Below are 16385 nucleotides of genomic sequence, written 5' to 3'. Positions count from 1 at the left end.
CGATTCATTTGCAGTTTGGACGCATAGGTGTGAACAACTCCTGCACCTGCGGGAGGACTATCCTCCACCTGTGAACACTTTGGCACGGGCGAGATGCCCACGGCAGCACCCGCTCCTTGTTGAGAGCGATACGCGTTTTCACAGCAAAAAGTCGTCATAAATAAGTCTCCGACAACACCAGAAAAAGTCGCCAGATTTGTCGCTAGTCGCTTTTTAGAAAAAAAAAGTCGCTAAGGAGGTCTGAAAACTCGCTAAATATAGCGACAAAGTCGCTAAATTGGCAACACTGGCAGATTTTTGAGCAGCGCCAGGTTAGATTTTCAATTTAAAAGTCCAGCTGTTGTAACTTGTAGCTTGGAAATGCTGCGGTTGTAGCACGTATTAATCCGCCACTCCCATATTGCACATATCTGCACACACTCTACCTCAGGCTACCGTTTGCTCTGTCAAGGCTTTAAATCAAGAATAATCATCATGTACCATAAACTGAAACACCGTTGATCTCATTCGGGACGGTATCCGAACAAAATGTCTTATGATAGAATATACCACACATCAAATATACTTCTGATATAGCATTAACATTGATGTAAAACGATGAATACACATAGTGCATGCAAAATACAAAATACTATATATATATATATATATATATCACATAAATTCTGTTGCATATGTAAAACACAGCACCGAGTCAAATTGTGAGTCATCAAAACTTTTCATATAAGTTTACATACGATCGAGAGATTTTAATTTGCAGCTATTTCATTATTCCATGCTATTTAACTTAACAAAATTATGAAAATAATGACATTACTCACGTCCTGCTTTAGTTAGTCACGTGGACTGGGTGGGCGTGGTTTCACCACGGGTGGAGGTCACTGTTGTCGGGCAGAACAAGGTCGACGGCGTACCTTTCAGTGTGTCTGGTCAGGTTTTAGACATGGTAAGTTCCACTGTTAAATTTCTGCACCCGACAATGTAGCACAACAGTCTTAGTGATGCAGGTTATTGTACTTGTTAACTTCTTAATTGGTACGGTGGCTCACCAGTCATCACTGTGCTAACTTTCTCTTAGCTAGCTAGTTGATAGCTTGACCTTGCCTGCTAAAGTTAAAAAGGCGCACTTGCTTTAGCTAACAGCCCATTTAAGCCACATTTAACAATAACTGTTAAAAAAAAGGAAAAAAAGGTAATGTTAACATAAATTACATGGCTTACGAAACAAACTTGTGTTTTCATACTGTTTTATTATTTTGTAGTTTCTATTTTTTTTAAAGATTTATATGTCGAAGACCTCAGTGCACTACTGCTAGCATCAGTGCCTGAACAAGCTGATTTTTTTTTTTTGCGGGAAATCGCAGTAAAAATAAGGCTTAGACACTATATGATCTTTACAAGGGTAGTTAATGCTAAATCTACAGTAAAGTTTTGTAAGTTAAATAAGTCTGCACTTTTAAATTGGTTTTAGTGGTTGGGCCAGCAGCCATCACATGGTGGCAGTTCCGAGTAGCGAACGCATGTTAGGCACACTCGCGATCTTGTAGAGATAGGTATATTCCCGAAATATAAGCTTGTGAATTGAAATGGCTTGTTTGTTGTTTTCTTTCTTTTTTAAATTTTAAGGATATCAACAAGCCCAGAAGCGCTAACCAGACCTTATCTTCTTTGAAGTTGTCAAATGGATACATCTTACCTGAGGGCAAATTGACTCCTAATGCCCTCTTTGTTGGCGGGATCGACATGAAGGTAATGTCGAACCTGTCAAGCCAGAAAGTATTATCCGACATTTGCCAAAAAACGCCAGTATTTTAAGTTGTTGTAAAAGACTTGTTGACCTTTACGCTAACATATCTCATTACTGATAAAAAGTCATTTTGAGTCACACAGAATACTCCTTTCATAGGGCAGAAGCAGCAGTTGTTTTTTGAACTCTTGAATATCCTTTACTTATTTAGCTAAATACTAGTAGAAGTGTTAATTTCAAGACAGAGCTGGTCATAGGGCAGCAGAAATTGCAAGAAAAGCAACAAAACAGTGATACGAATGTATTTTCAGTGGCTAAAAAGGACTCGATTGATTATAGTGTGGAACACAGAGTAGGGTAGAAAAACGCAGACTCTTAAGGATGCTTGTAAAAGAGGTAATTTCTTTTTCTTATATGTTACAATTTGTGAATCCTGTTTACTAGAGCCCATTTACCAATATAAGCTAAAATATGACATTAAAAATGATTAATAATTAAAATTTAAATCACTTAAAATTATACATACATGCCACTCTAAATTTGGTGAATTGTGTATAATCCTTTTTTGGGGCGGGGTATAACATATCGAGCAAAAATTTAAAGAAAAATAATTTGCTTTCTTTAACCGCACACATTTCGAGAAGAAAAAAAACAAACTACATGGTTCTTTTAAAACGTATTAATTAGAACATGTGGCAATAGCCAGGCACTGCAGCTCACAGTAGAGACACTACTTGAAAGGAGGAGGAGACCCCAGAACAGACCTGGGACATGCTGGAGAGATTACATCTCTCAGCTGGCCTGGGAATAATAGGACTTTTCTGGGTATTTTCTTAAGAATTTTGTTTATAAATCTATTGAAAATCACATGAAAACGAAGAGATTTGTCAGGAGCCTGTGGAGTCAGGTGTGATACACCCTGGACAGGTTACCAGTCTGCTAAAAATCTGGTTTCTCTCTTCACTTGTTTTAATCTTTAGGTGGATGAAAATGAAATCCGGGACTTCTTTGCAAGATATGGTACTGTTAAGGAAGTAAAGATTATCACATACCGTGGAGGAATCTGCAAAGGGTAAGTTTTTTCTGTTCAGAGTAATTCGGGTTTTGCTCCCAGATTTTGAAGAGATAATGAAATGACTATTGCTTCACTTTCTGTTTCAACGTACTGAGGTTAAATTTTGGAGTGTGATGATCAGATTATTGAACATGTAGAAGTATTAGTGAAGTTTATTAATCTACTTACATTTCAGACTGAATGTTATTACTTCAATATATTTGGATATTCTGATTTATTTTGTGTGTTTGTTCCTAGTTATGGATTTGTGTACTTCAGTGAAGATGTCAACATTCAGTCAATCATTGAGGTAAGAAGCCTGTCATTGGATCTATTTTGTGTCTATGCATATGTCTAATGTGGAATAATAATAATATATATTTTCTGTAAATATTTTTGCCATAGCAACAGATCAGTTTTAAGGGACGGAAACTCAAGTTGGGCCCTGCCATCATGAAAGAAAGGGTCTCTCGTATGTATTCTGTTTGTTGGGTAGTGCATATACTTATTGTTCTGTTTTCACTAAATAGGGTTTATAATGTTAATGCCAAACTGATTCCCCCCACCCCACATCCAGGGTCGATGCCGTCGCGTCTGGTTGGCCCCGCTCCTTGGGTGAATCCCACCCAGTACTTCTACTGTGCTTGCTGCTCACCCATGGGAGGTGGGGTGCCACAACCTTCGCCTATCATAAACGGAGGCAACCCATACAATCAGGTATCTTACACTGAAATTACCTTCAGATTGTTATTGAATGTTGTTAAATGCTGATCATTTGTAATCGATAAGCGCCTGCTCACAAACTACATATTGCCATAACCACCAATTTTAGATAAGAAAACATGGTTACCTTTAGATTGATCATCAAGAAAGTGCCAAAGCTATTGTAAAACACAAGTCAGGCGGCTGCTTGAGCAAAAACAAAAGAATTTCCATGTAGAAATTGATACAATAGTGTTTCCTTGGGACTGGTGGTGGTTTTCATGGGGGATAAAGTAAAAAGCAGGCTGAAACATTTGAGATGGTACTTGTTGTATCCAGTGAAACAGCACAAGTGGGGGAAAAAAAGAAGTTTTTACATCAAAATGAATGTGGTTGGGAAAAACAGCAACAGACCACTAGAAAAGGAGGAAAACAGGTGGAAGATGAGGGCAATGTGATTTGTCAGTCACAGCTGAGAAACTCCATGCAATTACTGGAGGAAAAAAAAAACATGCATGGATGGAATAATGCCAAGAAACTAGTGCGATGATGTTCAGTGAAGTTGTTAACCTATTTTAATGAATGTGAGTTTAACAAACGGAGCTATTCAAGTTTTATCATTGTAATTTGTAAAATGTTTAGAATTTTATTGTCATGTTGTTTTTGTTTTTAGTTGGAGTCTTTTTAAGTGTGTGTGTATATATATATATATATATATATATATTTATTTGTTTTGTGTTTTCCCCAGTGATAATACTTCTGAGATATAAAATGGAACATGTATTTGCTGAGACAGTTGGTTAATCCTCACAAAGAATAAAGTTGCAAAGTGTACAATAATGTATAACTTTAATTGAAAAGGCAACAATTGTAAGTAGCTTTGTTATAAATAATCTCCAAATTGGCTGGTTATTCAGTAAATGGTACGTTGTTTGGTTCTACAAACTCTGTGCTGTGGTTTCATGTGTTGTTACTGGCTTTGATTGCAGCCATACTCCTATGCCAACTTTGGAGGGGTCATGATCCCGCAGATGCCAGTGAATTACGCGCAGAATGCCTATGCCTATCAGGTACACACACACAAACACACACCCCCACACAAAGGGTCTTGCAGCCATTGCACATATGCTCCTGCATGTGAGATGAGGGGTTCAATCTGGTTAAAGTACACCTGGACCTGCTTACCCCACAATCCAACATACCCTCCCGTCCTCCTATAGTAGCGAGTCTGGGTTTGTCTGTTGCCCTCTGTTTGACAGCTGACGCCTCTCCCCTCATACACAGTACACCCCACCTCCCTGGACGCCGGACCAGAGGACACGGCCTGTCAATCAGGTGACTGCATTGAATAGGAGTAAGAATAGAAGTCATTAAAAAGAAAGACTAAACAGATGTTCTTTGAGAATTGGTTAACTATTGCAGATGAACCTTGTTTTTTCTTTTTCTTTTTTCCCCTTCTTTTCTTTTCCCTCCGTTTTTGGTTTGCCCCCCTAGGAACAAAAGTCATTGTTGTCCAGAACTGTGATGTCCATGTACACCACTAGATGGTGTTGTCTGGCCTGTGTTGGCATCCTGAAGAATGGCTCAACAATGCACTCTAACCTTCCCTTTTTTCCACAAAAGTTAATTTTGTGGGCTTGACAATTCATGACACATCCAGTGCTTTTCTGTTTGTGCTTGTTTTTGTAGTTGTTCATGTCTTTGAAGCACATCTATAGGATTATTCCACCAAACTCTTTTTCTTGTGTTACACTTTGTTTCCAGAGCTTTGTGGACTGTGGAGTCCAGACCATGCTGACTGTGCTGTAGTCCACAGCTACTGAGAACCATGCCAGGTAAAGCAGAACCACTGCAAATGGTTGTATTTTCCTAAGAACTTTGTTAATCTTTACTAAAGTCACACAAAGCAAAACTGTTTGACCAACGCTTTTAAAAAGACTTTTTCTGTTTGTCTGTGTGATTTGGGAAAACAACTTTACTTACTTGTGATTTATTTATTTGTCCTTTCTCTGCAGGCCTCAGGGAGTCAGAATTTAGAGAAGATTACACCTTGATACTCTGGACATCTGGAGTAACCCAACTCTTCAGGCTGTTTTCCAAATGCCCTCGCCTCTCATTCCGTGCCTCAAACGTTTGAGAGCCATTTTAACACCAAACTGCATGATCTTTACACTTCAGCTAATCTCATCCCACAATTACAATTTGTAGTGCTGACCTGCAGTCAGCTGCTTTTAACCCACATGGATCACAGTGACAGCACAGGAAGAGCAAAGCACCCTCACCAAACCAGCTGGCACATGGGATCACTTTTTTTTTGTTTGTTTGTTTCTTTTTAAGTATCCCAAACATAGAACGGGACGACTTTTTTAAGCCCACCTTTTGTGCTTATTTATATTTTAGTTTTAATTTACTTTTGGAATTATTTTAAATGTTTGGTTGGAGGGTTTTATCCTGTGCTTGGGCTCTCTGTACATATGTATATATTTGTATATTACTACAATGTCTTGACCTCAATCTGTTTTTTTCAGCATTGGCATATTTGTCTTCTAACTCAAGTTCCGGTCTAATGCTCCTCAGATTAATAATCTTCATTAACTTGTTTACTATAGCATAAGAGCACTTGGTCATTCCATTAATTTGGAGCGCACCACCCTCCTTTTGTTTCCTTTTTTTGTTTTTGTTTTTTTGTTTGTTTGTTTTTTTGTTTATTTAGATTCATGGGGTGTAGGTTGAGGCAGTAAACCAATCTCAGTCGCCTCATCATTATTACTTACTTCTCATCTTCATCATTGGTCTAACGTTTGTCCAGTGGTTCCACACTCAAGGACAATCACGGCATAATTTTTGTTTACAATAACTCATTAATCAACTCATACTTAAAAAATGAAGGACATGATTTAAAACAATATGCTGTAATTCATCTCTTTAAGACAAGGTTCACTGTTAGGGTTTAGTTTGTATTTGTTTTGGGATTTTAGTGCAGTTTACACGAAGTGTTTTACAGATATGTCATAATTGAGAAATGTTTTTAGGCATTTTTCTTCCAGTAAGTGCACTTAAAATGTGTTTGAGGTTTAATAGTAGAAGTAGCTTTGTGTGATTGAAAATGCACATCGGTGTGTGGTGTACATCACGGCTTTTCTTTGACCCAGTTCTGTGTAGTTTCATATGGAGATTGACCTCTGAGGTCTTGTTGCTGTGCGCAGACATGATTGTGTTGTTTTGTTCAGAGAGCCTGGGCACAGCACTGTTAGGGTTGTTACTGTTCATGTTTTTCAGGGTTTGTTGATAAATAAAAGTTGAAATGTGTTATCATTTGAGGCTGTTAATGTTTTTCCATCTCTTGCTTATTTTGAAACTTCCTGTTTGTCATACTTTGGTGATCTGTGTGGAGGTACAGACAGGCAACATACCGGTTGCAGCTGCTGCTCCCAGGCCTCATAAGCCTGTCGGTGGCTGCTAGTTTTCAGTCAGGGTTGGATTGCCTGTCTTTCCCTGGCAACAAGCCCATCATCTCCTGGTCACAGTGTTTTGTTTTTGTCACAGTCTGGTGGTGTGACAGGGTTCCCCAGGGTGCTCTGTTCAGCCCTGTGGCCACCCACCAAACCGCACCCACCCCCCTCAGTCAGACGTTTCTGAATTATGGATAAGTCTGGATTGCTTCTTATGAAATATGAATTTTAAAAGGGGGGAAGCCCTTGGAAAAACAAAAGTCTCAGAGCCTAATGACCCCAATAGTACCCAGAATGTGACTTGTGACTACTTATTGGAGCAAAAACATCTGTAAATTACCCTGGGGTAGTCATTGAGGTAACTTTTTTTTTCTCCCTCATCTAAAGGGGTGCATATTTCTCCTAAAGTGTTTCAGAGAATCCAAACCTAGAGCAGCGAGTGAGGAACAACAGGAAGGAGGAGAGAAGATGAGATAAACCGCCCTCTCCTTCACTCGTCTCCACCACACGCTGCTGCTGCAGGGAGGAAGAGGGACTTTATCGCTAGCCTGCAGTGAAGTCAGTTGTTTCTAAATGAAGGATTCGTGTTTTCTACCTATTGGAGCTGTCAGAGAGGAGAGTGAGTGCGTCTCATTTCAGCAGCAGTGACTGGAGCGCACACGGCAAAGAAATAAGAGGGAGGAGAGGGAAGCGCGTAGACTGACTCAAGCGTGAGGAGGTTTCCAGTACACCGTAAGACCGGGACTTGCGTGATCGTGAGTAAAAACAACTATAGGGTTTTCTTTAATTTCTGCAAAGTAATGGGAGCAATGTATATATGATTCTTGGCGTTTGGAGTTTGCGCATTTTTTTTAAAGTGTACATAATGTTTATATAACTTTTCTCACTGTTGAGTAACTTATCTTCTAGAGCGTACAGCTTTCAAAACAACTTAAAAGGCAGGGTTGCGTTTCCAAGAGTAAGAAATCCTTCTTTCTTTAGTTCTTTTTTACTTTAGATTTGGGAGCCTTGCACTATAAAACACCGGTGACAGCTAGAGAAATGCTTTTGGTTTAGACGTTCAGACAGTCATTTGATTTGTGTGATGTTGTGTGCCATTTATATTCATGGCGGAACGAAATGAATAAGCCTTCTGCTCACTGTCACAGGTTGAAGTGAACTCAAGATATAGCGTGACGGAGTAAGCTAAATGTGCCGAGCGGAGATGGAAAAGCGCACGTGTGTGTGCGTGTGTGCGCGCGCGTCACATCGTGAAGGATTTGGTGCGTAAGCGCCCTGTCATGTATCATTTCCCGTTCACTAAACTACCGCCGTTAACGGGCTCCACCAGCCAGCCACGTGTTGTGTGTGTGTGGTTGGGGTTGAACACACCAGAGAGGGGGGAGGGGGGGGAGGAAAACCAGAAACATGTAATTTCAAGCTAGGCTGCGCTCACAAAATGCACGGGACAGCGATTAGTTACACGGGTATGTATGACTGCTCACTGTACAGCAACAGCGGTGACTGACACCCAGTTTATCATACTGGCCGTGCTAAGAGCTGCCTGATGTTCTCTGTGTCACCAGTTATTCTCGCTCCTCTGATATCCAGTCTAATAGGCCCGTGTATGATGGATTCAGGAACCTCGGGGCTTAGTAAATTGATGCTCCAGTCTAAGCCATCTTCCTTTGTTCATAAACTGTGCTTTAAAAAAAGAAAAGAAAAGAAAAATAGGCTGTGCGAGAAGCTGTGAGACAGACCAATACATCAATGTCATAATTTGTTTTTATCCTCTCAGTGCATCCTCATTAAAACACCGTTTGAGGTGACTACTTTGTTGCTTAGGGGGAGTCACACTTCGCTCCTAGCAACTTGACATGCTCCCTCTCTGCTCCCTGCCTGTCTTTTATCACTCTCTCTGTCTCCTTTTGCCTCATTGTATTTTTTCCCCTTCTCTTTCCTGATGATCAGCGTCCATCATGCTTGAATAGGATCTGAGTGGAGCTCCCCACCCAGTGGGAGGTGAGCTGTCGCCCCAGGGCTTAGTCTGTCACCTCTAATTTTGAAATTCAGTGAAATACTGTGCAAACGCATGTATGTAAGATAGCTAAAATAAGCATGCCGTTTTCATTATAGGGCCTTGATTTACTGTTAAACAACTGCGTAAACTGCGTGACTTAAATCAGAGTTCCAAACTATTTTGGGAGCCAAGCCAACTTTATTTATAAAGCGTTTTAAAAAACAGTAACCACTGACCAAAGTACTGAACAACAGACTTAAAATATATCATATAAAATAGAAAAATAATATTTGAAACATATTTTATATAAAATATATATAAATTCAACAAATACATAGATTTTAAAGGGGAATAAGATAAACTAATAACAAAACTCTGCATGTACACTAACCTATTTATAATGCCATCCACTCACAAATAGTGCAAATTGTGGCTTTTAAAGTTGGCCCATAAAGTAAAATGGAAGCTAGCAGTGACTGTTTTATTTGCCTCTTTGTAGCTATAAATCACTTTAGTGCAACAGATACACAAGATAACAAGCACTATAAGCTGCCTTTTGCAGCAAGCATAAGCAAACACTCCTCTTTAACTTCTGGTAGCAAGCATGGTACAATTTCAAGCCCCTGTTATATTTTTACTATCCCAGAAACTGTAAATTAGACTACTGTAATCATTTGGTTTAAATAAGCATGTGATTTTCATTAGAATTTGGTTAGTATTTCATTATGCTAGCAAATAGCGAAGAGATATTAATGTTATTACTCTGATGATAATATACTTAAAGTCACAGTTTAGAGTAATCCTTGCTTATTTTACGCTGGCCCAGAGTGCATCCCTCCCTCTTCTTTTAAATCAGTTTTCTTGTGATTGGCTGCCCCTCATAAGCAGAAGATTTGAATGGCTGGTGGTTGGGGATCACATCCAGAGCTGTGCACCTGAGATGACCATATAAGGTGTGTCTGCTCTGTCTGACAGCATAAAGAGCTAAGAGAGAGAAACCTGTCTGAATCTGAGCCTTACCAGCAGTCAGAGGACTGACCTTTTAGTTCACATGATTTACTTGTAAATATGCTGATCCATGTTTCTGTGTATGATGGAAACATCTCTATTTTTGTAGCAGCACATACTGGAATATATTGCAGCCAAGCTCTGACATTCTCCATTGCTTTTAAATAATTGGCAACTTGCCCTGATCAGTCAACACACACACACACAGACACACACACACATAGACACACACACGCGCACACAGGTAGGATTTCCTCTTTTGTTCTATTGTATTTTTGGGAAGATGTCAAATGTCAGTAAATGATTTTAGGGTGTATTTGTGTATAAGGTTGTTTAAAAAAAAACTTCTACACATTCAAGAAGTGTCACATTTATATGCATCTGTTTTGTTTTTTAGTTTATTTATTTTTATTTAGTTTATTAAACAATAAAACGCTAAAACAAGAGTTCATTTAGTCATGTAGATATGTCAAGATGTTCAAAATGAACTTCAGTATGGGAGGTTCATCAAAATGGGGAAGAAAAGCAATTTAAGTGACTTTGTATCTGGCATGGTTGTTGGTGCCAGATGGGCTGGTCTTGATCTGATGAGATTGTTACACACGACCGTCTCTAGAGTTTACAGAGAATGGTCCAGAAAGAGAAAATATCCAGTGAGCAGCAGTTCCTTGGGGAAAAATGCCTCGTTGATGGGAGATTTCAGAGGACAATGGCCAGACTACTTTAAGCTGACAGGAAGGCAACAGTAACTCAAATATTCCCCCCTATTTACAAGCAGGTTATGCAGAAGAGCATCTCTGAACACACAACATATTAAACCTTGAAGCAGATGTGCAACAGCTGCAGAAGACCGCACCAGATGCCACTGTTTTCAGCTAAAGCGACTAATACAATAGATTATGAGGGGCCTAATGCAGGTATGCTATTGAGTTAGACCTAAAACAATAACAGTGTTCAGTATCAGACAGAAAATGCCAGCTTCAGCTTTTCACCATTGTGGTGACTCCCAAGTGGTTCTATCTGCATTTACTGTGAAATTCCCACAGCCTGCGTCCATCATTTAGCTCTCACTCTGCTGCCGATGAATATTGCTACTTGGAAATCGGGCATCCCACACCCCCACCCTCCCACCCCTTCCCGTGTGGCACCGGAGTTAGCAGAGCGGTGGCATAGTGCAGACGGATTATGCTCTCGCGTAAATCTGCTGTCATTTCAAAACTCTCTGTTAAAAGAGATTCTCTAATGAGAAGCCCTCTGCTACTCCCTGTCTGTCTCCCTCTTCACTCTCCTCTCTCTCTTCTTCTCTCCTTTTATCTGTCTCCCTCTCCTGTCTCTACCCGTTTAATGGATGTTTTTTTGCTGTCAAGGCCTTTTCTTGCCTGTGTGTTTGCGCGACAGCAAGCGAGAGATTCTGTTTGAAGTCGACATGTAGAGAAAAAGGCCTCGCGTGTAGCGAAAAAGGCCTCAAGTCTTCAACGCAGACGAGTTTCTGTTGCACTACAACCTAGGTTTTTCATTTCAGTGTTGCGTCCAATTACAGATACGGAATACAACGAAAGGGATAATGAGGTGTCGAATAAATAGAATAGAGCAGTTGGCCAGTCAGGACCAAGACCAATCACAATTTATTTAAGAACAACTAAATCAGCTGTTACTATCAAAACGGTAAGTGTGTTATCCCAAGTGGTGATGGTTTCCCACTGTTGCATAGTGCCTTGTGAATGGAGTGAGACTTTGAATGGATGTGATGTGTCTGAAGATTTTGCATGGAGTGGGGCAAAACTTGGAATCGGATGATGAGCAGATCCAAGGGAAGTGATGGAAGACTGTTGTCTTTCTATATGATTGTACTCCCTATCTTTCCTCCTCCCTCCTAAATTTGATCCTACCATCTACTCCCAAACCTAAATCCCTATTCCCTAACCAGCCAGGATGAAGTCTGCTAAACATCCCCACATTACCCTACCTTTACCCCCGTCAGCAGACAGAGTGTATTAAAGTAGAGCCCAGGAGGGAAAATATTTAGGAGTGGATGTACACGCTGTAACTCAGTCATAACTCGGGGCCTACTCGACTGTCTGTTTGCCTGTCTGGAGACACTGTAATACTTTTACGGGACTTAGTAGGCTCTGCAGGGGAGAAGACTCGTAAGACAACAGACAAAGGGAGTGGATGGCTAGAGGACAGGGGGTGTGGAGGGGCACACAGTAATGTTATATTGTAAAGACAGAAAGGATTAGAAGTGGCACATGGCAATAGATGCGGCAAAGGTTTAGTTTATTGGAATTCCCATCAGCTAAAGCACAGCAGTATCTATTCTTCCTGGGGTCCACACGGTGATATGAGGGACACAGTGAAAAGCGAGGTCGGGCAAGGTGAGGACTGAAATGGCATGACTGGAGAGATGTTAAGAAAAGAAATGTGGTTGGATGAAGCAAATGTAGAGGTCAGAACTGGTGACAAGAAAGAGGATGTTGCAAGACTGGCAATCAGACGGACACAAAAAGCAAGAATGAGAAAAATGAAGAGTTTACTGTAAGGATAATCAAGGCCATTGTGCCAGCAGTGTGCACGGAGTGGCCCTAATCAAAGGTGGTGGACAGAAGACGTAAGAGCGAGCTTTCTGCAAATTAAGAACAGGAGACAGCGAAGATCTAATGGTTTATGGGAGTTTAAGAAGGGTCAAGAGGAAAAGGGAGACAATCTGATAAGATATGCTGTTGACTCTCTCCTTGTCCTTCCCCCAAAGCATCATCCCTCCATCTCTCCTCATTTGTCCTCATTATGAAGCAGCATGTTCTATTGAAAGAATGATGAGTTTTAATTATGTTCTCTTTGCAAAATTTATTATAACGGAGTGTACTCTTTTAAGACAGATGACCTACAAAAATATAACAAAGCTGCTTCCCTTTTTATTTTTTGCAACTTTTTAACCTTTCAAAAATGCATGTACAATACGATAAAAACTGTAAGTCACCCAAACCCACATAACGCACACACACATAGACACGCACATGCATGCATGCGCAAACCAGGCTTAATGTAGTCTGTTGGGATCGTTAGCCGAGTTAATGTCCATGCACTTGGCCCAATGGGAGCGTCTGTGTCATTCTCCATGCTCCCTGAACAGATATGGCGATACAGATATAGACCTGGCCCTGGGGAACACATATACACGCTCACAAGAACACACTCGCACCCATAGATATGCAGATGCCTCATCTTGTGACTCTTACGGGCCGTGGTAGACGGGAATATTAAGCTTATCTGTGGAGATGTTTGGAGAGTGCCAACCCTGTCACATCTGATTAGCTTGATTTTGGCCACGCCCCCCAGTCTCTTGTCATTTAGCCCCTTTCTCTGCCCCCCTTTTTTTGTAATTCTACTTTCTGTTCCCAATTATTTATAGCATTTTCCAGAGAAATTTCAAGCCATACACCGAGCTGTTTTTCCAATCACCTGTTCTCAAGGCAATCTGGTGTCCTTACATCATTTTTTTTTTACATTTATTAAAAGAACACGGATTTCTTTGTGCTTCAAGGCAAGCTTTGGATCAACATATAAATTGGTTAGCTGTACAACATGCCTAATACCTTGGTTGCCCTCTCCTCTCCTCTTTCTATCTAGTCTCGTGTCGCTCTGCTTGACAGGGCAGGAAATCAGTCTCATTTCTCCTTTAATTCGTTCTGATCAAACATGTCGCTCTCAATCAGCCCTATTTGATTAGGAGATGCCCATATCACAGCCCACCAAGCAGGTAATGGCTGACGCTCTCATATTTCAGTGCGCTACAGCAGCACATGTGTCTGTGTGAGGTATGAACGTGCAAACCTTAGATACACACATTACCTCCCCCCCAAAAAATGGATTTAGGTTTGTGTGTGACTATCACACACTTTATTGGAAGTGCTAATGCATTTTGTATATTTAGAAACTCAATCGATTCCATGTCTCCCACTCAAGTCTTTGTTCCATGCGTCTCTGTTTTTTTTTCTTCTTATCATCGCAGATCTTTTGAACAAGCTTTCTAATCTCACCCATCTCCTCTCCTCACACAGAGATATGGGGTGTAGGCTCCCAAAGTTGCGCAAGACCGAAGAGAGGCACAGCCCAGGAAACATTTACTCCACCCTCCGACGTCCTCAGGTGGAGACCAAAGTAGGAGTGGCCTACACCTACCACTTCCTGGATTTCCTGTTGGGAAAAGAAGGTATGAAGTGCAGCTCCACGTCCTGTCAGTCATCTCTGTTTAACAGACAGAAACATATCCCCATTTATGTGTACAGGTGTTTTCTTTGTTCTTCTTGAGAGCTCAAGCTGGCCCTGCGTAATCTCGCTGAAACACATACGGCAAGATCGCTGGTCACATCAGCTGTGTGGAGCTTTTTATCAGCATCCTTCAGCTCATTATATTAGTTATACGACCTATGCCTTTACGGTTTTGATGCCATCCTGTTTTCTACGGTGAAAAAAAAGCTCTGACAACCTGACTATGAGCTCCTGCCAAGTGCCAAACTGACGTCAAAGCGAGTGAGTGAGTAGCTGGCAAACATAGGTGTGTAATTAGCAGCTAAAATAGCCAAATACAGTCCACGGTTACTAGAGGCCAAAACTGAAGGAAGGAAGAGCTGCAGGATGCTTGACTCAGTTTTCCAGCTAACCAGTAACAAAAGTTAAAACAGATGCAGAGAGTTATTCCTTCTTAAGTGCCAGAACCATAAATAAGAAACTAAGTCATCACCCATTAGCAGTATCATCTGTCTGTTCCATATTGTTTCAGCTTAGTCTAATAGCTATTGGCTTTAACAAGAGCTCTCTCAGTATTTGTTTCCTTTGTAACCGATAGATCGGTTTTATAATTGATTCTTGGCAGAGCGAATCTAAAGATGCCTTTACAAATTTTAGTTCCCGAATCCTTCTGCTTGCTAACAATCGTTATGACAGCAATAAATGAGTGACTGACTAAATGAATGACTGATAGAGATTTCAGACGCAGCTCAAATAAGAAGAATAAATCTTGGCCCTGATATGCAGCAGGCAAGCTTCATTTAGATCTGATTCCTGTTTGTCCCAGTTCCAGTCTGGAGGAGGCTCCGAGGAATGTGCCTTCACATTTGGCCATTCCAAAGTGATTCGGAGGAATTCTTTAAACTGAGCCTGGTTGTTTGCTGTAGTTTGCTGTTTTATGTCGAACTCTCCTTTGCTTTGTCATCCTGAACTCTGGTTACAGATTTGTGCGCACGCATGTGTGTGTGTACTACTCGTAAAATAGCCACAGTAGCTATTCTAACTTTAAACAGTCAAGTGAAATGTTTAGGTCAGCAGCTCTTGTCTTTTTTTTCATACATTAAGTATCTTGAGGGAAGAAAGTGGCTTATAAGTTGAAGTTGTTTCTGTGTGCAGCTCCTGTTGCAGTGAGTTCAAAGCCTCTAATTCTGAGATTCAGCTGTTATTGTGCTGCAGCAATGCCCTCTAACATCCCTTTGCTGCTCTCTCTCACAGTGACAGTGTAGTAAAGCTGACGAGTGTGCGCGACATGCCGCCTTTGGAAATGCGCGTTTTTGTTTGCACCGTTTTGCAAATATGAACAATTGTGTGTATGATAATGCGTGGGCGTGTTTGCTGACTGCGTCTTTAGAACATTTGATGAGAATCCTCAAGAGGCATTTGGTTTCTAAAAATACTAATTCTGCCATTATGCCGGTGTGGTCTGTGGAGAGAAGGCGTGAGGGGAAAAATAGGGGTGTGAAGGAGAAACCGTTGCGTCGAAGCCTCTTTGCCTTATGGCTTAATGTTTCTAAGACCCTCTGCTGTGCACTTCATCACCTGACAAGGAGAAGCAGGTGCGAGCAGCTCACCGAAATCCTTTTTCTGTTCGAGTTTCAAATGCAACAGTGTAACAGACAGCAGGCACAAAGCCACAGCCAAGTGGCACTGGTCCGGTTGCCAGTCGGCTTCGTTTTCAGCCAGCCCTGTTATGTTTGGCAAGTGGGTTAGGCTCTAGTGTTGGCAGAGAGAAATATGGCAACCCCAAATGGTGGTGACCAAAACAGACAATAGACATGAGGATTGCTTGTCTTCCTTGTTGCTGAAGGCGGTAGCAGATAAATTGTCTAATCACATGTGCCGCAGCATACACACATATAGATACAGGAGGGCCACACACACTCTTACACAGTGTTCATATAAGCATCCACGGTGCTACATTCACACACAAAAAAACACTTCATAGCACTTAGTCAACAGAGTTAGTGTTATCTTTCAACAGACAGGCAGGTCATTTATATGGTAAACTCACTGACGCCACCTGAGCTGCTTAAGATTGGTAGACTATTTTAGGATAAACACAGCTACTATGAATTGATTGTGTGTGTGTGTGTGTGTGTGTGTGTGTGTGTGTGTGTGTGTGTGTGTGTGTGTGTG

General features: G+C 40.9%; 2 protein-coding genes across 4 annotated transcripts in view; both read left to right on the top strand.

The window, feature by feature from the left end:
- The first annotated feature begins 834 nt into the window (after nt 1-834).
- Nucleotides 835-6818, top strand: dazl (deleted in azoospermia-like). Of its 3 annotated transcripts, none has more exons than XM_005928615.3 (10): nt 835-946; nt 1627-1749; nt 2728-2819; nt 3060-3111; nt 3207-3273; nt 3379-3518; nt 4493-4573; nt 4788-4838; nt 5268-5338; nt 5519-6818. In XM_005928615.3, the coding sequence occupies exons 1-9, from the start codon at nt 944-946 to the stop codon at nt 5310-5312; spliced, it is 654 nt and encodes a 217-aa protein (XP_005928677.1). In that variant the 5' UTR covers nt 835-943; the 3' UTR covers nt 5313-5338; nt 5519-6818. The 3 variants fall into 3 exon arrangements, with proteins under 3 accessions (XP_005928677.1, XP_005928680.1, XP_005928679.1); XM_005928618.2 differs by having other exon boundaries at nt 4763-4838; XM_005928617.2 differs by lacking the exon at nt 4788-4838.
- Nucleotides 6819-7254: 436 nt separating this feature from the next.
- rftn1a (raftlin, lipid raft linker 1a) overlaps nt 7255-16385 on the top strand; it is a 26263-nt gene continuing 17132 nt past the window's right edge. Inside the window, exons 1-2 of the mRNA XM_005928622.3 lie at nt 7255-7710; nt 14021-14172. Of these exons, the coding sequence (XP_005928684.1) occupies nt 14025-14172 (148 nt within the window). The 5' untranslated portion in view covers nt 7255-7710; nt 14021-14024. The remainder of the gene's footprint in view (nt 7711-14020; nt 14173-16385) is intronic.

Source organism: Haplochromis burtoni, unplaced genomic scaffold (genome assembly GCF_018398535.1).
Source record: "Haplochromis burtoni strain Fernald_Lab_line unplaced genomic scaffold, NCSU_Asbu1 Contig_116, whole genome shotgun sequence".
Lineage (NCBI taxonomy): Eukaryota > Metazoa > Chordata > Actinopteri > Cichliformes > Cichlidae > Haplochromis > Haplochromis burtoni.
The sequence above is the reverse complement of the archived record's forward strand: the minus strand, read 5'-3'. Positions and strand labels throughout refer to the sequence as shown.